Source organism: Lampris incognitus, chromosome 8, assembly GCF_029633865.1.
Source record: "Lampris incognitus isolate fLamInc1 chromosome 8, fLamInc1.hap2, whole genome shotgun sequence".
NCBI lineage: Eukaryota > Metazoa > Chordata > Actinopteri > Lampriformes > Lampridae > Lampris > Lampris incognitus.
Genome location: NC_079218.1, coordinates 47,643,577 through 47,671,561, shown reverse-complemented (window position 1 = coordinate 47,671,561; position 27,985 = coordinate 47,643,577). Strand labels below are relative to the sequence as shown.

General features: G+C 43.0%; 1 protein-coding gene and 1 non-coding gene across 2 annotated transcripts; both read right to left on the bottom strand.

Annotated features, from left to right (window-relative positions):
- Positions 1-668: 668 nt before the first annotated feature.
- map3k7cl (map3k7 C-terminal like) lies at positions 669-27,985 on the bottom strand. The gene is made up of 4 exons (XM_056285494.1): positions 27,910-27,985; positions 19,606-19,664; positions 5,921-6,036; positions 669-1,043 (listed from the first exon to the last, which is right to left on the bottom strand). Exons 1-4 carry the CDS (start codon positions 27,983-27,985, stop codon positions 863-865), a joined length of 432 nt encoding a protein of 143 aa, XP_056141469.1. The 3' UTR covers positions 669-862.
- Positions 3,978-4,049, bottom strand: trnaw-cca (transfer RNA tryptophan (anticodon CCA)). The gene has a single exon. It is a non-coding gene; the product is annotated as a tRNA-Trp (tRNA).

The window sequence follows — 27,985 nt, the reverse complement described above, 5'->3', positions numbered from 1 at the left end:
GAAATCCGGTTGGAGAAATGAAACCAGAGGATATCGTTCTGTGTTTTAAAACAAAAATTCATTTTTATTTATAGAAGAGATCAGTAAGCCACACCGTTTGAAATGTTATACTTCCCCTTCTACAGTTGTGCGGCGCGCACAACTTCACTCTAAAATAGATCACCCATCTGCTTTTGCTGTTCCACATGAATGACTATACACCTCCCTCATGTTACGCCGGACATGACGGTGAGCTCTTGTCTTACATATCGGCTCATTTACGTTTTAATAAGTGTCTCGACGGCAGTAACTTGTAGGGAGTTGCCGGGGAACTGAGGTGACAGGGAGGGGTGACTCCCCCACAACACAACATTTGGACCCCATCGTGCGGCCTTTGGTTCTCTTCAGAGGCCTCCAGAAAATATCTGAGTCTCCACAGGACCCAAGACACGTACCAGACAAACCTGGCCACGGCCACAGCGGCTGAAAACCGCAGCTAATGAAAACACGAGTCTCCGGCGATGGTCACCAGAAAGCTGCTGGTGGCTCTTGGACAAGATCAGATAATCATACACACACAGCAGCCATTTTGTAGTAATACTGCAAGCCGGGTAAGCGCCCTTGTGTCAACACTATTTCGATCAACGGAATATCAATCAGCACTTTTCACTCATCGTGGTATTATATTCATGGTTCATACATACAGCATGAGTAGGACACAAACATGGAAGTCCTTCTCTGGAACTGGTGGAGTCATAGGCTGTCGTTACACCATGGGCGCATAATGCATGAACGATCGGCTAAGGCTTTTTCAGCTTTTGTTTTCTGGCCTGATGTCAGCCGGAGGAGGTCTGGAGGTCTCAAGTTCTGTGGAGGTCAGAGGTCACGAGGAGTCCTGGCTCTTTTCATGGTTTAGACAGAGTCTCTCCAGTTGCTGAGCGCGCTCCGAGTGGACAGTCACCAAGGTGCGGTTCTCCTCCGTGAGGAGCTGGAACTCCTCCTCCAGACGGGCGATTTCCACAGCAACCTTCTCGTCCTCTACCAGCTCCTCCAGCAGCTTACGCCTGGGAGAGATAGCGGCACGGTGGAAGAGAGAATGGAGGCATAGCTGCAAACACTTCAATACTTGAAAACCATCACTTCATGTCATCACACTTTAAAACACTCTACTACACTGAGCAATGCCATAAATAGTGATAAATTAACAATGCGGGGGCATCCGGCTAGCATGGCGGTCTATTTGGGGATCGCCGGTTCGAATCCCCGCGTTATCTCCAGCTTAATCAGGCTGACAGTGAGGAGTTTCACCTGACAGGAAGCAGCTGACGACTCCACATGTATGGGAGGAGGCATGTGGTAGTCTGCAGCCGTCCCCGGATCGGCAAGAGGGGGTGGAGAAGCGACTGGGACGGCTTGGAAGAGTGGGGTAATTGGCCAAGTACGATTGGGGAGAAAAAGAGGGACTATTTTGTCCAGCTTTGTCTAGTGTCAGTGTCAGGTATTGAGATATACAGGATATGCAGAGAATAAGTTTTTGTTTTTGTCAGTAATATTTCCTGGCAAAGCAACGCTACATAAACAAGAGGGGCGACCACCAGGTGGGCACTGGGGTGTGTAGAATAAGCTGAACTAGCATGGCATGTTGCCAGCCCAGAGAACACCCTTTGGACTTTGAAGGGCAAAGTAAAGTGGGCTGGGCATCCGTGTGTGCGTGGAAAACCTCCAGGTCTGAAAGTATGCAAATATTAGTACTGTATTACTTCTTGTAGTACCTGTAAGCAGAGTCACATGCTGTCTAAATTTAAAAACAAAAACAAACGCCAATAACTCTTTGTCCTCAAACGAAGGCATTGTCCATGGCTATTATGAGACGACTGCTGGGAAGGTTGACTAAACTGCTTTTGTGCGTGTTGGCAATATAATGGCCTACCACTTTCAGCAGCCGAGTCATGCTGCTTCACCTTTTTCACAACATTCATTGTGCAAGCCATGTGCACTGTGGGGCAAATACATACAGGTATATATATATATATATATATATATATATATATATATATATATATATATATATATTCTCCCTTCTCCTTTTCAATCATGGAATGTGTAAATTGATTTGTGTGTGATTATGAATTGCTTGTCTCTGTCTGGAGCTGTGCATTACCACGAGTGGAATGAATAATAATGAAATGAAATATATATATATGTTTCTGGATATAGTTACAATAAGGGGCAAATGTCTTGTTTTCTTTTTGTCTTCTTTTTTTTCCCCAGCATGGCGTTGGTCTTTGTTTGGGTGTTCAACATGGCCTTGGCTGCTGCAGCTGGTGATGACACTTCCACTTTTCCACAGCACGTCATCTCTCATGAGGAAATTCCCCTTCTCTGCCTGGAATTCACCCTCTAAAAGTAGCAACGACATAATCCTGTGTTGCATTACTCTCCCGCCGTCTGTAAGATGTACTGCATGTTTATGTTCCTGTACTCTGTTCATCCCTACACACTGCACTCTGTGTGTGTGTGTCTGTGTGTGTGTGTGTGTGCGTGTCCCTGCTCGCATACCTGTGTCTGGGTTTGCTGGAACTGACCGCGGCGTTAAAAGAAGGGAACCGAGTGTCTCTGTGCCTGCCTGACTCACCGCCTTCTTATCTAATCTCAAGGCTAACCTCATCCTCTGTGAAACCCTGTTGCGCCACACAGAGCCGCCTCGCCGTTCTCTATTTAGGAGCTGTGAAGGGCTGTGGGAAGATAACAGCGAGGGACGTTTAAATCCCTCCACTAAGACTACCCACAGCTGGTGAGGACACAGGGGACAGAGGGCTGTAGGTGTTGCACGGCTGTGTTCGCATGTCTGTGTGCGTGTGTGTCTGTATGCCGGGGTCTGTGTGATTATGTGTTGTGTGTGTGTGTGTGTGTGCGTGTTCACACAAAAACCGACATGCGGATTGCATGTATTAAACGTATGTCTCGTCCTACTGCAGCTGACGGGGGTTGCAGCTGGGGTGGTATTTACCCCAGCACTGGGTACTATTTTCACCAAATAAGCCCCAGGCTCAACCAGTGGAACCCATTGTAACTGCAACCTTCACACCGAACCTAATCCCTGTGCAGTTCAGCCCCCCCCCCCCCCCCCCCATGTGACAGAGCTCGGTTGCAGCATCAGAGCATATATTTTGGTAATAGTATTAAGGGTCGAGCATTAAGAGCATCATCTTTTTTTTTTAAGATAAATTTATTTCTGATTTTTCCCTTTTTTCTCCCAATTTAGTGGCCAATCGATCCCTATTTTAATTCAAACACCCACCCTCGTACTGCCTGCGTTCGCCAACCGCATCTCTCCGGCCGGCAGTCTCGAAGGAGACACCTCCCCACTATCGTGACAAGGCGACTCCAAGCCGAACCGCTGTTTTTTCCGACACACACAGAGACGCATTCACGTGACGAACACAAGCCGACTTCGCCCCCCTCCCGAAGACAGCATTGCCAATGATTGCTGCTTCATCGAGTCCGGCCATAGTCGGATCTGACGAGACCGGGGCGCGAACCCCGGTCCCCAGTGGGCAACTGCGTCGACACAAAGCCGATGCTTAGACCGCTACACCACCGCGGACTAAGAGCATCATCTTAACTAAATTTCAATCAGAGAAAGATTTATCCGCGAGCTATCAATGTAGGTCAGTTGTTGAAGAAGCATCGCAGGGCCATCACACACCAGCGACGCGTTGATGCACTTTTATCTTGCCATGCTGTATTCCGAGGTGTCAACGCTCCTACCAAGTCTCGTAGGAGCGTTGTAAATACAGCACCCTTCAGACCTGCCAGGGATCAGCCGGGACTTTAACTTGCTGCTCTGTTTGGGTGGCGGCGCGCGCTAGCTAGCCTTTACCAAACAGAAGACAGGCAGCGCTGAAAGGGTTATGCTGAGGAACATCAGGACGATCACCGCACAACAAACAGCCCGTTGTATTCTTTCTGACGTTCGTTCCTCAGTGAATAAGAGACGACCCTGATGTGATTCGGACACACGGCCTTCTGATCTGGAGTCAGACGCGCTACCGTTGCGCCACAAGGTCCTGGTTTGTTCTTAAGTGTTATGATCATAAAATGGTAATCAGGCATGTCTCCGTATATCGTGAAGGCAACTTATCAGGCGTATAATCATATATGATGTTTGCTTTTTACGTTTTGTATCCGTCCAATTACCCCACTCTTCCAACAAGCCGTCCTAGTCGCTGCTCCACCCCCTCTGCTGATCCGGGGAGGACTGCAGACTACCACATGCCTCCTCCGATACACGTGGAATCGCCGGCCGCTTCTTTTCAGTTGACAGTGAGGAGTTTTACCAGGGGGACGTAGCGCGTAGGAGGATCACGCTATTCCCCCGAGTTATCACCCCCCCCCCCCGAACAGGCGCCCGACCGTCCAGAGGAGGTGCTAGCTAGTGCAGCGCCCAGGACAAACACCCACATCCGGATTCCCACCCGCAGACACGGCCAATTGTGTCTGTCGGGAGGCCCGACCAAGCCGGAGGTAACAGGTATGTATGACCTATATCAAGTTTAACGTTAGTCTCATCTCATCTCATCTCATCATCAGCCGCTTCTCCGGGTTGGGTCGCAGTGGCAGCAAGCTAAGTAGGGCACTCCAGATGTCCCTCTCCCCAGCAGTGCCCTCCAGCTCCTCCTGGGGGATCCCAAGGTGTTCACAGGCCAGATTGGGCATGTAGTCCCTCCAGCGAGTTCTGGGTCTACCCCGGGGTCTCCTCCCAGTTGGATGTGCCCGGTAAACCTCCAAAGGAAGGTGCACAGGAGGCATCCTAATCAGATGCCCGAACCACCTAAATTGGCTCCTTTCGACATGAAGGAGCAGTGGCTCTACTTCGAGCTCCCTACGGATGTCCAAGCTCCTCACCCTATCTCTAAGGCTGAGCCCAGACACCCTATGGAGGAAACTCATTTCAGCCACTTATATCCGCGATCTCACCCTTTCGGTCACTACCCAAAGCTCATGACCATAGGCGAGGGTTGGAACAAAGATTGAGTGGTAAATTGAAAGCTTTGCCCTCTGGCTCAGCTCCCTCACCACCCGTGGGGACGAGCATTGGGGTAGGGTGCAATGCAGGCTGGGCGGCAGGCAAAAGCGGGGACCAGGGTGTGCCGACTTCCGGCGTCGCAGTCTGGTCCTCGGGGACGTGGAATGTCACCTCTCTGGCAGGAAAGGAGCCTGAGCTTGTGCAGGAGGTGGAACGGTACCAACTAGATATAGTTGGGCTCACCTCCCCACATAGCATGGGCTCTGGTACCAAATTCCTGGAGAGGGGCTGGATTCTTCTAACTTTAGTCTTTATTGCTTATACTATAGATGCTTAAAGCTCATGTGTAGCAGAACAAAGGTAGTGTTATAAAGTGTCTTCTCCATGTGAACAAATAAAGGCATGTTGTTAGCAGGCCTTTATTTAATAGGCCGGTGACCTCATTCTTGGTGCAGTTGCAGAGTAATGTGTGAGAAACTCCATGAGTGTAGCCAGTTGGTACACAGTCATTGGAGAAACGGCCGTGGTGAATTACAAGCTGGAAGATAAGGTGGAGACCTGGCCTGAGAACTCTTTGAACAACATGCAAGGTCTGTTATCCATTAGGATGACAGCCAAGCAGTAAAGATAAGCCTCTTCCTCCAAACAGGATCAGGAGAAACTCTGGGTATATACCATTGTGACCATAGCTCAGACTTGTTACAACAAGCATGACTCAACAGCTTTGCTGCAACGTATGAAGGGAGGGCAACCACTTAAATACCTCTGCTTTGTGTGGTTGTTCATGAACATATATTAAAGTGGGACAATTCTGTAAGAGATTTTTGTCTTGCTCCTCATTCATTGTCAGAAAATTAAAAAATTGCCATGACAGTTGTATAACAGCATCAACAGAGGAGGTTAGGGCCTCACTTGCGGTCTTCGAGTACGGCGATGTCATGTTTGACCTGATGAAACTCTCGGGCCATCCTGCAGTGCTCCTTATAAACCTGGACACTCTCTCTCAGGGACACACTGGGAGGCACTGGCTGCAGAAAAGGGGCAGAGCAATGATGCACCACATATATATTACATTATGTAGACATAATAAAATGACAGACCCGTTATATAAATGTCTTAATCACACTAACGGGCACTCTGGTATGGAAATCAAAACTGAAAACCAAAACAAAAGAGAAACTTCTACCAGTAACCATGTTTGTCTTCCAAGGCTAGATTTAACATGTCTCAAGCAAATTTTAAATTTTTCTAACAGGGGGGTAAAAAGAAAGTTTGGAGAGTAAAAACTAAGTTTTTGCCGTCATTTGGACTTTTATGATTTAGTGATTAATTATTAGAGCACTTTGAAAATATTTACTTTACTTTTAAATTGCTTCTGAACAAATGTCTCTTTTCCTTTCTACAGTATGTACATACTTTGGAAAATGAGCTAATTTAGGCTTCTTCAGTGCTTGATGATGAGATGGCCTAGTGTTGTGAGAGACTGACAGTTAAAGCAGTGTCATAGGGTTGGTGCCCCATAACCCCCAATATCACATCTGCCAACATATGCCTGAGAAAATAGTCAATCACTCACTGCTCTTCTATTAGCTTCTTCTGACATTATTTCCCTCGTTTCAAATGAAAGAAGGTTGAATCAGTTCATCTAGACACAATGTTTATTGACAGATATGTTTCGTCACTCATCTATAAGTGACCTCTTTAGTCTAAACTGACTGCAGGTATCCCCACCCTTATAAACAATTGACTGAAACCAACAATCAGTTTCATATGCAAATATGGGTGTAACCATTAATTACAGTTTCATTGGCCATGTGTACTATTCACAGAGGATTGGGGAATGTTTGAAATCACAGCATTGTAAGATGGCGACAGATGTATTCTTGCACAAAATTACAGAACTATTAGGCATAGCCCCCATTACCAGAGCAAATTCCTTAACTGTGACAGGAAAATTGAAATGAGAGATGAATTAATTGTAGTTCATACGATGACATTCCGGGGTAATCAGTTGACTCACAAAAAAGATGTTTCCATTAAACCAATTCTTCAGAAATATACTCCTGTTTTTATAAAAGATATCCCTATTATTCCAGATATAATAATGTTGTGATGAGAAGCTGTGCTTGTAAAGTAATTTCCACGCCAATATAGCCTGTTTGTGAAAATTTGACAATTTAACTGGTATTTTATTTATTTTATAACTGCATACCAATAGGAAGGGGAGCCTTCCAATTTGGTTAAAAACCAATTTGGGAATGAAGTTCCATATGGAGGAGTAATTTTTAAAAAAAATGCTTTAACCTGTTAATCTTAAACACCTTGTTCAAGGTAGAGAAGTCCAAAAGTCAAGACCACTATTTTTGCAAGTATTGATAACTCCAGATTTTCTGATGTAATGTGTATGATTTTTCCACAAAAAAATTAAATAGAAACTGGTCAATTTTTTGGCAGTTTTGTTATCAAGGAAAAGAGAGGATGCAACATAAACAAGCCTAGAAATACCTTCCACTTTTGATAGGAGGACACCCCCCTTCAAGGACAGATCTTTTTGTAACCCGTGGTTACATTTATTTTCCCTTTTTTAATCATTGGACCAAAATTAAGAGTGCATCTGTCTTGCTGATCCTTGGTTACAAGAATGACTAAATAATTAACCTTTTCCTTGACAGGTATAGCATCAATAAAGGTTACGTCACAGCTTTTTAAAGCAAATAACTCACATTTGTTTAAATTCAGACAGAGACCCTAAAGCTTTTGAAAATACATCAATCATTTTGATTGGAGGTGTAGCGCCACATGTGCAAACTAGGGGTAGCAGTAAAGACGCTAACATCTAACTAGGTTCGGTGAGGGGTTTGCCTTGACTAACTCACGAGAGGAGTTGATGTGTAGTTGAACAGTTGACAATTTTATTGCCTCACAATAACAAATTATACATATCGCTGACTTTTATATAAAAGAATTGAAATATAACAAAATAGAGCTCTTTAAAGTAAATAAAATAATAAACCAAAGAAAACCTCATTCAAATCACAACCCTCAATGAGTGTTAGCAGTTCAAGATGAAAGAGAAGTTCAGTTCCTTGTCCTTGAGTGTATGTGTTGGTCCAAGAGTTCAGTTCCTGATCTGTGAGTGTATTGGGTAGACTTCAACGATGACTATTTCTACCCTGGTAGAGGAAATAGGCTAGTGTGTATGGGTTCTTATCTGGTGTCTGAATGAATGATTCAGGCTTGTCAGACGTTTCCTGGGACAGATCATACGGTAGGCCACCGCTTCTATGATCGTCCACAGTCTCACTGGGCTGGGCTCGCCATCACAATCTTCCAAATTCTAGCTACTTTGTAACTTTCTGAGGCTATGTATAATGAAATTCAGTCATTGGTTCAAGAGCAAATTTTCAGGGTAGATCACAAAAAGGAAAAAAGAAAAGATGACAACTGCGTGTAGCAGTCTCTACCCTAGCGAGCTGCATAGTGCGCCCCTTAAGGAGCGGCATGTCACTACACCTCTAAATCAATGACTATTAGTAGTCCTATATGTCATATGAGTTACACCCTCCTCCCTTGACTCTGCATGAGTCCCTTCATGCGCTGACCTATTGCCAGTCTAAAAGACTAAACAGGAGAAGCCTTATAGTCAATAACGGTGTCAAGCACTACATTAAAGCGCTCTAAGAGACTCTGTGCAAAGGAGATTAAGGGTTTCCCCAACTGGGGGTAGTGAAAACGTGACCTCTCAGATTTATGTGTAGAGTCATTTGTTTCTTCATGTGCCACATCATCACTTCCCTTTCCTTTATCAGTCGTTTTACAGGTTGGTTCATCGTTCATGTCAGTATTTTGCTGAACCTCATCAACAGCTTTGTCATCTTCAGGATCCTCCAGATTAACAGGAGATGCGTCATAATCATCAACAGCAATGGCTGGAATTTCATTTGTCATGTCCGGTGAAGTTGTATCCTCTTCAGTAGGGGATTGCTCATACCTAGTCTCTGGCGTCTGTCCTTCAACCATCTCAGGGGGTGTCTCAACAGGCTCAGCTGGCATCATAGAATGACCAACATGAGATTCCTGGTGAGCATTTACCATCCGCTGCTTGCGTTACAGTGGGTTGTTGTGTCGTTGGAATTTCATACACATGAATGAATCTTTCCTCAGGAAGGACAGACAGCTGGGTGGGAAAGAAAGGTGAGTCATCCTCAGACTCAGAGTGCTCCTCTAGAGGCTGAAGTGGGCCATGGCTGGTTCTTGACCTGCGAGCCTTTGGCTTGTCCTGTTCGGCTTCTTTTGCTTCAGGTAAGTCACCACAAGGGAGTAAGAGGTCCCTATGTAAGGTTCGGATAGGACCATCTCCATGTGTGGGCTGTACTTTGTACACAGGTAGGTCTCCCATCTTTGCCAGAACTTTGTACATGGTGGAGTCCCAGCTTTCTTACCAACACTTGATCACCTTCATCTAGTGTTGACTCTCTTACTGCCTTGTCACAGCGGCATTTGTTTCGTTCAGCTACATTTTGCGAATTCTTGTGAGCAATCTGGTAACTCTCCTCGAGCCGTGCTTTCAGGTTTCTCACATACTGGAAGTTGGATTTAGGTGCACCATATTTAACAGGCAAGCAGAACGCAATGTCCACTGGTAACCTGGGTTGATGCCCAAACATTAACTCATATGGGCTGAACCCGGTGACCTCATTCTTGGTGCAGCTGTAGGCATTGGTTAATGGCTTTACATAGTCATGCCAGTGACTTTTCTTCTTGTTGCTCAAGGTTCCTAACATGCCAAGAAGTGTTCAATTGAACAGTCTAACCGGATTTCCCTGTGGGTGATAGGGACTGGTGCGTACTTTGGTGATATCTGCTAGAGCACAGAGCTCCTTAATGAGTTGAGACTCAAAGTCCCTACCTTGGTCACTCAGTAGACATTCTGGATAGCCGTAATGCACTAAATACTGCTCCCAAAGGCACCTCGCAACTGTTGTAGCCTTCTGATCTTTGGTGGGTATGGCAACTGCGTGTTTGGTAAAGTTATCGGTTATAACCAAGATATCTTTTGTGTTATAAATGTCAAGCTCCAGTGATAAATAGTCCATGCATACCAGTTCCATGGGACAAGTTGTTTGGATATTCACAAGAGGTGCGGATTTTTCAGGTGGGGTTTTCCTCCTGACACAACATCCACATGACTTGATCTTTTTCCTCTACATCTGCTGCCGTCTTAGGCCAATAAAATTTTGACCTAACTAAGTCACGGGTTCTCTCCAAACCCATATGCCCAATATCCTCATGGAGGCATGCAAGAATGGTGGACCTTAGAGACTTGGGGACCACAAACTGTTAAGTGATGTCATCCTCGGATTGACGAGTTCCATAGAGAAGACCGTCTCTCAGTTCCAACCATTTCCGCTCTTTGAGCACCAGCGTGAGCGCTGAAGAGTCAGGACTGAGCTTGGGATTTGCTTCATCTCATGTCTCCAATACATTGACAACATGTCCAATGACTGGGTCAGACCTTTGATGATGTTGGAGTTCTGCCTCACTGTAGGTAGGTATGGTGGAACAACCTGGTCCCTCGTCTCCATACACACCTGGCACCGCATCAGCATGAAAGGCAAGGGATTCTACCAAGGTGATAGAGGGCAGGTTGTTGTCAGCTTCAACCAAGAGATGACGGTGATACAAGGCCTTAACCATGTCAGGTGGTAGGTCTTGTCAATCGGAAGAGACAGATGGTGAGAAGCAAATTGTTTCATTTGCTCTCTTTCCTCAAGAGAATCATGGTCATCATCCAGTGTGTCATGAGGCCGCCTTGATTGGCCATCAGCGTCTTGGTTGCTTGTTCCAGCACGATACTTGATGTTAAAGTCAAAGGTGGAGAGGGCTGCTAAACTGCAATAACTGGCAGCATCAAGTTTAGCTGACTTCAGAACGTATGTCAATGGATTGTTATCCGTAACAACTGTGAATGTGTTTCCATAGAGATAGTCTTGAAATTTCTCCACAATGGCCCATTTCAAAGCTAGAAATTCCAGCTTGTGGGCTGGGTACCGCTTTTCACTGGGGGAAAGCCCTCTGCTTGCGTAGGCGATAACGCGCATCTCACCACTTGTTCTTGGTACAGGGCAGCCCCTAAACCAGTAGTGCTTGTGTCTGTGTGGAGAACATAGGGTAGTTTGGGATTTGTGAATCCAAGCACTGGTGAGGAAGTGAGTTTTTCTATGATTGTCTCAAAAGCCTCTTGGCAAGCAGGTGTCCACCGGTTTGCAAAGGGTTCTTTCAGGTTGAAATACCCCCCAGGGCAAGGTGTTGCTTTTCTATACTTCTTATAAGGTGGATAACCTCTGGTTAGATCATTCAAGGGTTTGACTATTTTAGAAAAATCTCTGAAAAACCAGCGATAATATCCTGCAAAGCCTAAGAAGGGATAAAGCTCACTGAGAGTTTGAGGCCTTGGCCAGGTGCTAAAAGAGCACTGATTTTCTCAGGGTCGGTCTCTACCCCTCTACTGGAAACAATATGCCCCAAATAGCACACTGAGCTCTGGAAGAAGCAACATTTTGCTGGGGAAAGTTTCAAGCCGTTCTCTCTCAATTGCTGGAGGACATGCTAAAGTCTGGTTTCGTGCTCCTCTAATGTACTTGAAAAGACTATGACATCATCCAAGAAACCAGTACTTCTTTCAGATTAAGACTGCCCATATATTTTTCCATTAACCGTTGGAAGGTACTGGGGGAATTGGTGATACCCTGAGGCGTGCAATTGAACTCGTACAACCCCAGAGGACACACAAAAGCAGTCTTAGGCATATCACACTCCTGCATCTCAAGCTGGTAATAACCAGACTTGAGATCCATTACGGAGAACCATTTGGATCCGGCAAGAGCCGAAAAAGCCTCCTCCAGGTTGGGAAGTGCATATGCATCTCATATCGTCAGTGCATTTAACTTGCGATAGTCGATGCAAAGGCGGACTTCTCCATCCTTTTTTCGAACCACCACAATTGGTGAAGAGTAAGGGGACTTTGATTCACGAATCACTCCTGTATCCAGGAGGGTTTGCAGATGCTTCCTCACAGCTTCATAATCATTTGGGTGAATTGGTCTGGACTTTTGCTTGAAGGGCTTTTAGTCTTTTAGGTTTGTACGATGTTTTACTTTGGATACATACCCTAAATCCAGATCATGTTGGGCGAAAACATCAGCATAAGCATGCAGACTCTCGAGTTATCCTATCCTTCCACTCTTCAAGGAGAGGAGAATCACCAAAATCAAATGTTAGCTCTGACTTGGTATGTTCATTGACTGGCTGAGAAGTGACATTACAACACTTCACAGTGTCAAAGTTTCTGTTGGAAGCAGGTAAGTTGTCCCAGATCTCTTTGGGAGTATGAAGCTCTGCAATGACACAGTTTGAGGGGAGTGTTATGGCATGCTCGTTTTCATTTTTAACCCACACAGGCAACTTGTGAGGACACTGCTTGGGCAAAGTGACAAGACAACACTACAAGGATTCCACCAGGCAAGGCAGATGTTGTTGGCTGTTCGGCAATGGTGCACTCGCTGGTGGCGTTAGCCTTGACGTAACCCTCAAGAAGAACTCTACCTTGAGCAGGTATCACTTGCTGGACTTGACCTTTAAGAGTCATTATGCCCACTCTCCCTGTTGAGCTCACCTCTTTCCTGAACTTAAGTGTATGAAGAATCTGTCTAGCCATAGACAGGAGACACGTCACTTGGCTTTTTGCCATGCCAGTGTTCATTGTACAAGACATCAAATGCATTTGTTCCAATCAGTACAGGTAGGTCACAGTGAGAGCGCAAGTCTGGGACTACTAATGCTAAAGTAGAAACTTCAGGCTCAGTCTCAACAAAATTCTTTGGAAATTTAAAGATAAGAGGTACATATCCCAAGTATGGAACATTTTGGCCATTAGCACCTTCAACATCCAGGCCATCAATGGGTTGAATGGGGTACTCTAACAGATTGCTGTCGTAGAAAGAAGCAGATACAGTGGTCACTTGAGACCCAGTGTCGAGGAGACAATTAGTTAACTCTTGACACAGTGACATTAGCTATACATTTCTGTCCTACAAGGCCTTTAAGTAGTTTGGGTTGGCGTTCTGCCTCGTGAGAGTGAATGGATGCTTTAGTCTGAATTTTCATTTTGGAATATTCATGCTTAGTTTCAGTTCCTGACAGTCCCTCCTCAGCAACTGCACTCAGTTTAAATCATGCTCATTTTGTTCCTCCCAGGCCTGTTGTCTTTGTTTAAACTCCTTACGCTTTGTCTCAACCAGTTCAGGATTTGCTTCATTACTGCAGGAAAGCACAATATGGCCATCCTCGCCGCACTTAAAACAATATCCTGGCTAACTACTAATACATCTGGTTCAGTTGTGGCATGGTTTTTGGAGGACTTCTGAATTCTAGCCAGTTCGCCTAGCAGAAGCTTCTCAAAGTTTGCTCCGCTTAGTTTAGCAATACCCTGCAGTTCGGCTAAGTAAGAATGGGTTAAGCTTGAACTTTTGTCAGCAGCATACAGCTCAGACAGAAGCTGAATGTGATGGACAACACTTGGTGTACAGCTGGGTCTTTTGCAGGGCAAGGTATCCAAAAGAAACTGAATGGGTTCGCCTAATGCGAATTCCACTATGGCTGTATCTTTAAACTGGGCTTCAGAACTGGTTACTTTAATTATCCTTTCAATAGAACCAAACTCTCCTAAGTACTCCATAACTTCATTGTCTACCTCATCACCAGTCAAGCCTCCAACCAGGACAGAATTAGGCACTTTAACATTTTCAGATTGAATTACATCCATATTTTAGGCTTTCTTGTTACCACAAAATAAACCTAGGTAGCTGGTATCAGTGCTGACAGATAGAATGCAACAAAGTGTCAAACTGCTCAACTTTTACATAACAAGGAGCTCAAAACCACTCCTGGCTTGCTCGCCAAGTGTTGTGTGGCACCACCGGTGCAAACTAGGGGTAGCAGTAAAGGCGCTAACATCTAACTAGGTTCGCTGAGGGGTTTGCTTTGACTAACTCATGAGAGGAGTTGCTGTGTAGCTGAACAGTTGACAATTTCATTGCCTCACAACAAAATATACACAGCGCTGACTTTTACATAAAAGAATTGAACTAAAACAAAATAGAGCTCTTTAAAGTAAATAAAATAGTAAACCAAAGAAAACCTCATTCAAATCACAACCCTCAATGAGTGTTAGAAGTGTGAGATGAAAGAAAAGTTCAGTTCCTTGTTCTTGAGTGTATGTATTGGTCCAAGAGTTCAGTTCCTGATCTGTGAGTGTATTGGATATACTTCAACGATGACAATTTCTACCCTGGTAGAGGAAATAGGCTAGTGTGTATGGGTTCTTATCTGGTGTCTGCATGAATGATTCAGGCTTGTCAGACATTTCCTGGGACAGATCATACGGTAGGTCGCTGCTTCTATGATTGTCCACAGTCTCACTGGGCTGGGCTCGCCATCACAATCTTCCAAATTCTATCTGGTAGTTAAAAAAAAAAAAACCCAATCGGAGTTCCAAATAAAACTCGGCAGACCTTCATCTCGTAAGCCCACAGATGAGATTCTGATTAAACGTAACACTTTTCAGAATCAAAAAATGTCAATACTCTAAACTTGGTAACTTTCTGAGGCTATGTATAATGAAATTCAGTCGTCGGTTCAAGAGCACATTTTCAGGGTAGATCACAAAAAGGAAAAAATAAAAGATGACGACTGCGTGTAGCAGTCTCTACCCTAGGGAGTTGCATAGTGCGCCCCTTAAGGAGCGGCATGTCACTACACCTCTAAAACAATGACTATTAGTAGCCCTGTGTGTCATATGGATTACACAGGCTTTATCTGCAGAGCATTTTTCAAGAACAAAGCTGTGTCATCTGCCAGTTGGCTTAACAAAATATTTCGACCTGCAACAGAGACACATTCTAAGTCACTTGATTTTATATAGTGACAAAAGGATTGTGCAACAATAAGGAAGAGGTAAACAGAGACCGGACAGCCTTGGAATATGCCTCTTTCTAGACAGAATCTTTGAGTAGTACCGTCACTTAATTTCACAGAGCTGTTCCCATTTGCATAGAGGGTTTTCATTGCATTGCAAAAGCATGTTCCAAATCCAGGTTTTTCAAGACAATAAAAAAATGAAGGGTGCTCAACTGTGTCAAAGGCTTTGTAAAAGTCAAGAAAAGTATAAAACTGCCGTCAGTAATCAGTTCAGAATAATCAATAAGATCAAAAACTAGTCTTGTGTTATTGGAAATACTTCTGTTATTCGTGGATTTAACTAGCAGGCTGCCATAATTCCTCAAGTATTTACAAATTTCAAATTTAAGGAGCTCCCAGTTAGTTCCAAAATAAATCCTTCTCTTTGAGCTTTGTTCCAGTAGAGAGTAATAAGATTTTCCAGCTCTTGTTTTACACTGCTGTGATTTAATAGGGAACTGTTCATTTTCCATTAGGAGAAAATTTTTAACCCATATTCACCGGAGAAAAAAAAATACTAATGGTTGCAGCTCTGTGATCTATTAATGGTGTTGTTAAAATATTGACTGTAATACTGTCTTCATTTAAAGTTTTAGAGACAAGCCAGAAGTCTATATGTGACCGCCTGGAGCAGTCTTTATTGCTCCAGGTGTACATCCTACTATTCGAAAATGTATCTCTCCATATATCAGTTAAGTCAAATGTGGGGCCCGGGGTAATATTGGAACTGTTATGGACACGGGGCACCCCATTTTCATTAGTTTGCATTGTTGGTCACATTAATTGGTTTGTTTATTTTTGGACTATTTAACACAACTTTAATATTTGGCTATATGAATGTGGGTTACATGTGAGGAGGTAATACAGGCACTTTAGGGCAGCTAGGTGTCCTCAGGGGTCCTCAGGTAAAGGTGGGGTGCGTCAGTAAACAGATCGCCTGCAGTGAAATGACCGAGTGACTGATGTGTCTGTGTCTCTGAATTATCAGGTGAGCAAAAGTGATGAAAACAGGCTTAAGAGAAGCAACACGGAGATATATGGGGTTCATAAGGGTTGTGGGGTGTTAATAAGACAGTATGACATTTATATCACTGTCAGTTTATTAACGTCCATGATGTCGGAGACGGTGCTTCACCTCATATTAGCAAACGGCTAAGAGCCGTGTAACCAAACTGTGTGTAGTCAAAATATGAGTTGTGTAAATGGCAGGATGTGACAAATGTGAGATTATCTGAGCGTTGTTAAGATAACGTGTGGTTTACAGTTAAAGTTCGATATTGGAAGTGAATATGTGCGTCAGTAAACAGATCGCCTGCAGTGAAATGATCGAGTGACCGATGTGTCTATGTCTCTGAATTATCAGATTAAAAAGAGTGAAAACCCACGCACGCCTGGAAGTCCCTCTTTGTCCAAGTGTGCAACACAAACCTGCTCATAAGTAGCTTTAAGGTAGAATTGGAGTTTGAGAGATGACCTAGAGGCCATCTATCACTAACCTCATCCATAACAGCACTGAAGTCACCCCCTATCAGTAAGTAAGCATCAGGAAATTTAATTAACCAATAAGCAAGTCTACCTTCCAAAGAATCAAGTAGCTGATCATTGCCCCCTTTAGAACTGAAACCATAGATATTGACAAAATCAAAATGATGTTATTAACCTTGACAACCAAATAGACAAAGTGACCGTAAGTGTCACAGTCGGAATGCAAAATTTCTCCTCTGACATAGTTTTTTTTTTTTTAACAGCGTACCTCTGCAGAAGGCTCTGATCCACGGGACAGCCAAATGTTATTTCCCTATTGTGACCTCAAAAAAATTACAATCTTTGGCAACTGAGTGCGCTTCTTGAAAAATACAAAATCAGTTTTTAGCTGTTTGGCAAATAAAAACAAGGCCTTACGTTTTACATAATTTCTTAACCCCCTGGCATTTAAAGAGAGAATTGAAACAGACATGAAAAAAAAAAAAACTATACAAAAAAAAACTATGTAAAAATGGAACAAAAGTTGATTATTACCTATTTTGTGTTGATGTAGAAAAGGCTTAAAACCTTGGAAAATAGGTCAGTAGCTAACGCAGCACCTCAGTGTTTCAAATTATGTGAAAAATACCTCTTTGAAAAAAATGTATAAGCAACTTATACACTTAATGTGGGTAAGGTAATTAGATCTTCCACAATAAAATGCTCGGTATTGCAACAACATACAAGTAGATCCATATAACAAAGTGGTAAACTGTCAACATTAATGAAAATTAATCTGATTGGAGCAATTTTCCCTCCATATTTGTAAAGTGAGAGAGTCAACCACCTTATTAGGAGGAATCTTCACAGGAGGAAGAAACTGAATCTCACACGTAATCAACCAGTTAGCATGATCTCGCCCTCTCCTTCAATGAAAGCTCTGGCCCCAGCGAAGAACGCCGTCTTTCCCGCTGTACAAGCCCTCTGCACTTCAGGCCATAGCCTCTGCCTCCTCTCTCGGTGCCCCTTGGAGAAATCCTCCTTGAACTGCAAGCCACGATCTCTCAAGAAGGACGAGTTCTTCGCCGCCTTCCACACGGCATCCCTGCAGATATGCAAGACAAACTGGAGAATGACGCCTCTGGGTCTGGTATCATCAGTGGACTGTCGCTCCTTCCCAAGGCAATGAACAGTGTCAATGGCATCCACAAGCTTATCATTCATGCAGGGCAGGACAACCTGGCAAATCTTTATTACTTCAAGGCGAATGTTTTCTTGGGCAGATTCAGGGAGTCCCATTGGCTTTAAGTTCCACCTTCTCGAGTAGGTTTCTAGGTCATCCATTCTCTTTTGCATAAACCTGACAGCCTGCTCCCCCATATCAACACGCTGCTGAAGTTTAGTTATCTTCGTGGTGACGGCCTTGAAGTCAGCAACCACACAATGTACCTTGTTGTTCAGGTGGGAGATTTCGCCCTCAATCATGTCGGATCTGTTGTTGATACGCTTCGATAAGTTGGCAAGTTAAGAGTGGATATCACTGACCAGGGACGAGTTGACAGGATTGTGTGCTTTTTTCTTCACCGCCGGAGATATACTTGGTGTAGCTGGCAGAGACGGGAACTCCTCCTCGGTTATGCAACGGACCTCCAAATGGCCTCCGTCTTGTGCATAATCATGGCCACCGCTAGCTAGTGCACACGCTAAGCTAGCTTTCTTGTCTTCGCTTGAAAAAGACCAGAGCTCACGTTTTTTTTTCCACATTTCACTTTCAAAATATTTGCGCGCCGAGTGAAGGGTCTCACTTGAACAATCAACAGGTAGATAAACTTTACAAATAGTAGGCTTTTCACCAGTCTTTCAAAAGTCTGGTGCACAGCGTTGCAAAGATAGTCTGCTCAGGCCGCCATCTCGAATGGTCTCAGCCGCTTAATAACTTCTTCTCTTTTTTAGCTGCTTGCTAACTCGTTTCCCACTTGTTCCCCACTTGTTTGGTATGTGACGCAAGAGATCAACCGCAAGAAGGTCCAGTAGCAAACCGTCTCTACAGACACAATTGGCCGTGTCTGTGGGTGGGAAGTCGGATGTGGGTAGTTGTCCTAGTTGCTGCACTAGCGCCTCCTCTGCTTGGTCGGGGCGCCCCCCGGATCGGCAGAGAGGGGGTGGAGCAGTGACCGGGATGGGTCAAACAGAGCGGGGTAATTGGCCAGATACAATTGGGGAGAAAAGGGGGGGGGATAGCAACCAGCTGAAAGGGGGGTTATCGCCACCTACCGTACCGGGGTCGGACATACTTCTGTCAATAAATCGATTCTCCCCCTGTCCTTGTATACTGAGACAACGACAGTAGACCTAATCGAGCTATAACCGTAGCTCGACTTAACTGTGCATGTAAGCGCAGTCAGTGTCACAGTCTAAGATCCAGATGTATTCAGATGAACTGATTCAACCTTCTTTGATTTCCTTTCCTGGATTATTGAGCATGCACCAAGACACACGTTTCAAGTGGTTTTAGATTTGTTTATGGACAATGTTCCCAAGTAAAAGCAAAGTCTGTGGGGAAACGGAAACCATACATACACTTTAAACCTGCTTTCTTTGTCTTTTACATAACAATATAAATGTATTAGAAAAGGCATTAAATTGCAATATAATTATTGCTTTAACCCATTTTAATCTTTACATCGCTCTGGCAACCAACCACCAGCGACCGGCGACTCTTTAAAGGAAGTTCAACGAGGACACAAAGTTTGTAAGTTTATAAAAAGTGAAAACACTGACATCTAGCGGAAAAACTGAGACATTACACTAATCCAGCCCCCGACCTTCCCATTTAACCCCCCTCAGATGGATAAAAGCATTGACTACAGGTTCGAGCTTTGACCAGCCTGGGTAACTGAGGACCTCCGGTCACTGAAACGTTATCAGAAGACAACATCAGAAGACAACCACCGAAACAAAATTATTCCCAAATGCACTGATTCTTTTTATTTTTACATGCTGGGAACAGAGGTCATAAACATTGCTGTCACATAAAAAAGGGGGCGTGAAGTGTTTGTTGCGATGGAAAAAGTGGGTAAAGTCATGTCAGTTATGGGCATCATGCTTTACTATACCTGTAATCGCTGCTCCAGGTCGGGAAAAGTCTGGGAGAGGCCCTCCACATCATTTAAATCTAATAAAACAAAATCAAGGGTTGTTTCAAAACATTGTGTGCTGACAGACAAGCTTCATGAATTACAAAATCCTTCTCATGGACCTAAACTTTGTTTGAATTTCTTTTAATTGATTATTCTATCGCATAATAACCTAACAGCACATGCCATGTTACACACAATATTGTTTAAAAATGATTCTCTGAAAATTCATATCGCAGCCATTTAAATACAACTGGGCAGGTAAACACACCGAATACATTTCCGCAGATCAGTTCTGCTTAAACTGTTTGCAGTTTAACTTCATTTTTTCCCTCTATAGACTGTACCTAGAAGTTACTGGGGACATTTAGCTCTCTCTCCCATCATGATTTAAATCTCACCGCTACAGTCCACGTCCATTTATTCATCTGTTCAGACAAACCAAAGATCTGCTATACAGTGTTTCTCAACCCAGTCCTCAAGGACCCCCTATCCTGCAGATTTTCATTGTAACCCTGCATAGGTAGCCCTGCTTGTACTTACTCGACCAATCATCTCGCCGCACTTAATTATGCAAGGTGTGCAACATCTGACAAAATTCATTGCTGATTGGTTGAATAACTACAAACAGGTACCTATTCAGGGTTGCAAAGAAAATATGCAGGATAGGGGGTCCTTGAGGACTGGGTTGAGAAACACTGCCTATAGAGTGCTACACTGGCACTACCACCCTTCCTTATAGATTTTTAAACCGCTTTCAGTGCAGCCAGCTTTGCCTTTATGTTGTGGTTTAGATCTGAGCTGACTGGGTATTTGGGTGTTCTGTATGAGAAACACCATAGTAGAGAGGGACTTAGCACAATGACAAGATCAGAATCAGAATACTTTATCTATTCAAGTCATACAGTACAGGGGCTATTAGAATATATTACAAAACATATAAGATATGAACATGAGCTAAACTCTTTGTGAAGAAAGAGCATCTAAACTAGACAGTACAGTGGGAATTGAGTTTGTAATGTATAGTAGCTGAATTAACTTAAGAGTAGGTGAGAAGGAGTAGGAAAAAAATTAGGGTTATACTTCCTCCTACTCCTTTTCCAACATGTAAAAAATAATCTGATGTATATCAGATCTGTTCACTGAGTTTGATGTGTGGATTTGTTGATCACTACAGATTATTGGCAATGGCTTATCTGTATTTTATATCCTGCTTATTTACATGTTCGAAATAAATCATCATTCATTCATTCATCTGGCAAGTTCCAAATACAAACTACCACAATTAACACAGACCTATAAGGGACAGGTGACAAAAGCTGATTTCTTTATCTACTTTGCATATAAAAGGAGAGTATAATAATAATAATAATAATAGAGCACTTTTCAAAATCCACGTTACAAGATACTTCAAAAATGCAGAAAAATAAAATAAAAACAATTTGGTGTACAAAAAACAATAAAATACAATAAAAGACAGCTTAAAGAAAATCAGAACTCAAGTAAAATCAGGAAAGGCTCTCCGTTAAAAGTATGTTTTAAGAAGAGACTAAAAATACATCACTGACTCAGCCGACCTGATTTCCTTGTGCAGATCTTTCCAGAGCCTTGGGGCCCTAACTGCAAACGTTCTGTCCCCTTTAGTTTTCAGCCGGGCCTCTGGAACAGACAAAAGATCTTTGCCCGAGATCTCAAAGAACGTACCGTCATGTACGGTACTAAGAGATCAGAGATATAACAGGGAGAGAGGCCATGAAGAGTCTTAAGAGTACGCTTTTAAAATCTATTCTAAAGCACACTGGGAGCCAGTGTAAAGAGGCTAAAACGGGAGTGATGTGATCATGTCTCTTGGTTCTGGTTAAAAGTCTGGCAGATGAGTTCTGTACAGTGGTCTGGAGTCGATCAATAGATTTTTGGTTCAGGCAAGTAAAAAGGCTGTTGCAATAATCCAGGCATGATGAGATGAAGGCATTTAAAATAGTCTGTGTCTTTAAAACTTAACATGATTGCATTTTTTAAATATTTCTAAGATGATGAAAGCATGATTGTACAAGCTTTGTGGTGTGCTGCCCAAAACTTGTCCTATCAAACCAGACATTAAGATTCCTTGCAAAAGGCTTGATGTGATGTGATAGGGAACCAGCAGATGGCAGAATTTGTTTTGCCATGTGCTGAGACCCAATGACAAGGATTTCTGTTTTGTTTGAATTCAGCTGAAGAATATTTTTTGACATCCAGTTTTTGACATCACAAAGCACTCTTTAAGTGAACTCGGCATTCCAGGGTCTGTGGATCTAACAGACAGCTTCATCTATGTATCATCAGCATAACAATGAAGGGAGACACCATGTTTATGAATAATGTGCCCAAAGGGAAGCGTGTATAAAGAAAATAAGATTGGTCCCGAAACCGACCCCTGAGGCACACCATACTTAACAGTAGAAAATGAAGAGACATAGTTGTTCACAAAGACACAGAACCTCCTATTCAACAGGTAAGATGAAAATCATTCTAAAGCTGTACTGTACCAGATATCCCCACCCTGTGCCTCAGTCTGTCCAACAGAATGCTGTGATTGATTATTTCAAGGGCTGCACTAAGGTCCAGGAGTACAAGGACTGAGCACATGCCATCATCAGGAGCCATTAAAAGGTAATTGGTAACCTTGAACAGGGCAGTCTCAGTGCTGTGATACATCTGGAACCCAGAGTGAAACTTTTCAAAAATATTTGTTATTTTCCAGTGCAGAGATAAGTTGTTTGGACATCTTTTTTTCCATAATTTTTGATATAAAAGGTAACTTGGAAATTGGTCTAACGTTTTGTGGGAGGGACTGATCCAGCCCAGGTTTTTTTAACAGTGGGTGCACACACGCAATTTTAAAATAATCCAGGACACAGTCGTTAGACAGGGAACTGTTAAAAACAGAAAGCAAGTGGGTCCCGACAGATTCCATTACTTTTAGCAAAAACTCTGTTGGTATTACATCAAGACGGCTGGAAGACACTCATAAATGACACTGTTACTAAAAGTTCAGACAAAGTAATGGGATAAAGCTGATTCAAACTATCTTTTTGCAGATGAAGGACTTCCCAGTAAGTGGCATTTGGAGCAATACAGGCTCTAATTGACTCCGCTTTATCAGTAAAATAAGATAAAAAAAAATTCACAAGCAGCATCACTTTCAGCTGGGGCACAAGGAGGGGCTGAATTTACCAGCTGATTGACAGTCTTAAATAAAAACCTAGGGTTATGTTGATGGGCAATAATAAGTTCTGGAAATTAGTGTTTTCTCGCCACCTTCACCATGTTATTATAGTGCAGTGATAGCTTCTTCATAATACATGGAGACTGGATTTATTCCGTCTGCGCTGCTGCTTCCCTTTTAGAGCTGCGAATATTGTCATTTATCCAAGGCTGCTTTCTGTCTGAGGGCTGAGACCCAACTTTAAGAGGTGCAACAATATTTAGTGAAGACAAGCCGATCGAATTAAAATGGTCAGCCAGTTCATTGGTGTGGAAATTTTCAGACAGGTGTCGGTTTTGACTGTTAAACAATGTGCAGAACTTTGAGACGCTTTGCTCATTAAAGATACGAGTACACAAGGAGCAAGGTGGGGCAGTACTGATAACTGGTGATTCACAGTGAAAAACTATAGATTTGTGATCAGGTACAGTCATATGCAACAATTCCCGAGAGGATATTTCTACACCCAGGGTAAATAAAAACAATGTTCAGTGTGACCCCGGGGATGTGTTTGTCCACACACGTACTGTGTGAAGTTAAAAGACTTGCAATGTTTAAACATCAGTAGTAGAATCTCCACAAAGAACAACTCTGTCATGATATAAAAAAAGACTGGATAAAAATTCAGAGAGAGCAGCTAAAAAGCTACCAGTAAGGTTTGTTTTGGGGGGGGGGGGCAATAAATGAGAGCAAATATGATTGAATGGAGACCACCAGGTTTAAAAGTGAGAACTTCAAGGGAAGAAAATTCATCACAAGGTACCGGACAACGTTTGAAGCTCTTCCACGACCACCGACCCTAGGTGGGTGGAAACAACCATAGTGTGGAGGACACAGTTAAACAGGCTGGCTACGATCATTAGTTTTGAAACAAGGTTCAGTTAAAAACATAAAATCTAAATTTGCAGATGAAATAAAATCATTTAAAACGGAAGTCTTACTGGATAGAGAGCTCATAGTGAAGAGTGCCATCTTAAGTTCACTTGTCAAGTCCATTTTATTTGTATAGCCCATCATCACAAATTACAAATTTGCCTCAGTGGGATTTACAGCAACACAACATCCTGTCCTTAGACCCCCTTAGAGAAAAAAAAAAACCTTTAACAGGGAGAAAAAATAGGAAGAAACCTCAGGGAGAGCAACAGAGGAGGGATCTCTCTCCCGAGACGGACAGACGTGTAATGGTCGTTGTGTTTACACAATTTACAGAATACAACGTTCAAAGTGGATAACAGAATTATAATGAAATTATAAAATATATGAAGAATATGAGGAGGAGGATGCCAAGCAGTGTCCAGATACCAACCGGAACAGTTTTTGTTTTTGTACTGGGAGCTAAAGTTGATTCATTCGTCCGAATGTTTAATAGGTTGTTAATATTTCTGTGTGGGATGTGTGCGTTTCGGTTGACGGACCCATGGGTCATGATTAAATCCTGAGTGTTAATTTAACTCTGAGAGTGTACAAATGTAATGTAATGTACAAATTTAACTCCTTTCGGATCCATTTGTACACTCTCAGTGTTAAATTAACACTCAGGATTTTATTGGTCTGTGAGGGGACTGGAAACTCCTGGCCAGCAGGGGGCGTATGTTAGTACCACGTACAGCTTGGCTAATTTGAGTGGTGTGAAGAATATGTGCAGACAGCATGCGAGAACCCAGTCGGTTTGGATTTCGATTGTGTATGTTCCTGTTCCACGTATGTGGCGGACTTATTCACTTGAAACAAAAATTTGTCATTAATATGGTTTGTGTCATGCCGCTGACGCATAGCTCAAGAAATCTGGCAATGACCTAATGCATTTCTCTGCTTCAGAGAATGGCAACAAGTTCACCACTATGTACAAGGGCCTCTTACATGACACCACAAAATAGCAACACAGCAATGCATTTATAAATGAGTTATGCCCTCGAACCGAATAGCAATAATGAGCTGTCAGGGTGAAAGACACGCAGTATAAGAATAGAGAAGAACATTTTCTGAGCCGACGCACATTACAGACAAATCAGACAGAATGCCAAGCAGACAGGCCAGATGTATGAGCAGACAGACAATCCAACAAGACAGGCAGACAGCCAGACAGAAACAGACAGGTTGTCGACACCGGCCTCTGCCTCGCCAGCTATGTCCCCCCGGAGTTGCGGAACACATGTGGAGAATCCTGGGGATGATGCAACGTTCTAAAAGCAGGAGTATTAGTGGGCCCGCCAGCAGCCACGGGGCCAATTATGATGTGGAATAAATACAGCGCTCATGCTTGGGATTGACAGGGTGCAGGGTTAAACTACGCCTGGCATGAAGTCACGAAGGGCCTAGAGGATGATCCCCGGACAGAACACTGGTCTCAGTTCCCCTGCTGAGAAACACGAGTCTGGAGAGACAACAACATGATCCTGGGGAACATCCAAACTTTAATTTTGAAGTTCAGACGGTCTCATTATGCCAGAGTAGCTCTGGAACTTAAGCCGAGGCTACACCTAAGACACAGGAAAGACAACGTAACACACTGAGGTAACACAACCAAGTTTAAGTATCTATAGTACAAAGTGAAAACGGAGATCGTTTTAGTTTCAGGCTTACAACCCTCACCCACATCGGGATGGAAAATCCTTACTAGGCACCACACACTGCTGGAGGAGCAGGCACAGACTACAGCAACAGAAACACTTAAACTTATGAAGTAAACGCTGATAATCAATAGACCAGGACTGTAAATCAGCAGCTGGAAACTAGCAGCAATAAAACTGAAATGGATTTTAGGTTTGATAATGCTTCTATTCTAAATTGTCCCACTTTTATATATATAAAAAAAAAAACCTGTTTAAAAATCTGTTTAATTTGGCGTTGGTATAATCACGACTGATGCTTTGCTAGCTTGGATTTTATTTATGCCATTTTATGGTTATAATTGTTTTGTAATTTACATTCTTTCATCGAATCAAATCGGTTGGTTGTGGTGTGGTTATTTAGTGGCTCGTGAGTGTATTCGTTTTAATTCTTGACTTCATTTGTTTTTAACCTGTTTGTGAAGAACTGCAACTTTTGCCACGTGTTGGGCTCCTGCTATACGTATATATTTATATATAAGTGCTATAGTCATCGTTATCACCATTACTGCTATCATAAAACTCCACATTGTCTTCCAGCTTCCTGCCGTTGGGCAGAGCGAGACAGAAGTGAGACGTGTGGAGTGGGGCCGTAAGTGTTAATGGTGTTTATAAATATAAAGCGGTGTTCTAAAAGGCGGACAGTGAATCAGGCAGCAGGGCGGTGTTAGTATTAGAAGGGAAACCTGACTCGACCATAGCAAAGCTGCAGCTGCCATCCCACTGCCCGCTGCCCTGCCCTGCTGCCGTAAACCATCCTGACAGACAGCAGCCAGCGAGCACCACAGCCACACCATGGACCCCTGCGTGTGTGTGTGTGTGTGTGCGTGTGTGTGTGTGTGAGAGAGAGAAAGAGTTATTGTGTTTTTGCCTTCTATGGCTTTTAATAGGAAGTGTGTAGGAATACGATAACTAATAAATGCACAACATGATTGTGCATTGGATTTATGAAGTACAAAGTGCTTTGAAAACTTTGTTAACCTTAATCTTGTTTATATTATCATTATTGCTATTATTGTTATTATTGCTAATATTGTTGTTACCTTATTATTAGTAGTATTATAGTAGTAATAACGGTAATAGTACACTGTTAGTAACGGAATTACTTGCAGAGAAGTAGTACAGTAGTAGTAATGGTGGGATGGGCGGAGGAGGGTTAATACAGCTATTGTTTTAACAGTTTTTGCCAGCTGCTATTATTATTATTATTGCCACCGCTTGTGGCAATAGTGTGTGTGTGTGTGTGTGTGTGTTGGTATCTCCATGCATGTTGGGTTGCGGGTGCACGGACGCGTGTCTTGCTTGTTTTTAATATGCGGTGGTCCTACAGAAATAGATGGGGCACCTGTTTCAGCTACAGCACAGAAGAATGAACACAGTTAAAGTGATATGGTGTGAGGAGGGGTGGAGTGCTGCTTGGGGGGGAGGGGGGGAGGATTTTGCCAGGTCTGCTTTGGTGGGAAGAATGCAGTGCATGTGTTCCACACATACTGGAACTGCAGCGAGAGGACGGGGCGGTAGGTGAGACGAGTTACCGTAAAGCGAAATGAAACCGGGGGACTCGGCGACAGGTGTGAGTGGTGCTTATGTGCCTCTGCGCCCAAATGCTGCACGCGCACGCCGTCCTGTGTAGTGGAGGCATGGCGTTGTGTCTGGATGATTGGGAGTGTGTGTGTGTGTGTGTGTGTGTGTGTGTGTGTGTGTGTGTGTGTGAGAGAGAGAGAAAGCAAGAGTTTTGTGTTTTTGCTATATAGGAAATGTGTAGGAAATAAATAAATAACATGATTGTGCGTTGGTTTTATGAAGTACAAAGTGCTTTGTAAACTTTGTAAACCTTAATTGTGTTTATATTATGATCATTATTGCTATTGTTATTATTATTATTATTATTATCATTGTTATTGTTATTATTATTACCATTATTACTATTAGTAGTAGTAGCACTATGGTGGTACTATTATATTAGTAATAGCGGTAATGGTACACTATTAGTAATTGAATTACTTGTAGAGAAGTAGTACAGTAGTAGTAATAGTAGCAGCAGTATTAGTACTAATGGTGGTGGAGGAGGGTTAATAGAATTATTGTTTTATCTGTTTTGGCCAACTGCTATTATTATCATTATTATTATCATTGTTATTGTTATATTACTATTAGTAGTAGTAGTACTATGGTGGTACTATTATAGTAGTAATAGCGGTAATGGTACACTATTAGTAATTGAATTACTTGTAGAGAAGTAGTACAGTAGTAGTAGCAGCAGTATTAGTACTAATGGTGGTGGAGGAGGGTTAATAGAATTGTTTTATCTGTTTTGGCCAACTGCTATTATTATCATTATTCTTATTATTATTGTTATTATTGGTGTTGTCGTCACTGCTTGGGGCAATAATGTGTGTGTGTGTGTGCGTGCGCTTGTTTGTTTACCTGATGTGTCGTCAAGGCTGAAGGCGATTCTAACTTCAGATTGGTCGGGAGACACTCTTCTGGTTGAGGTGATCAT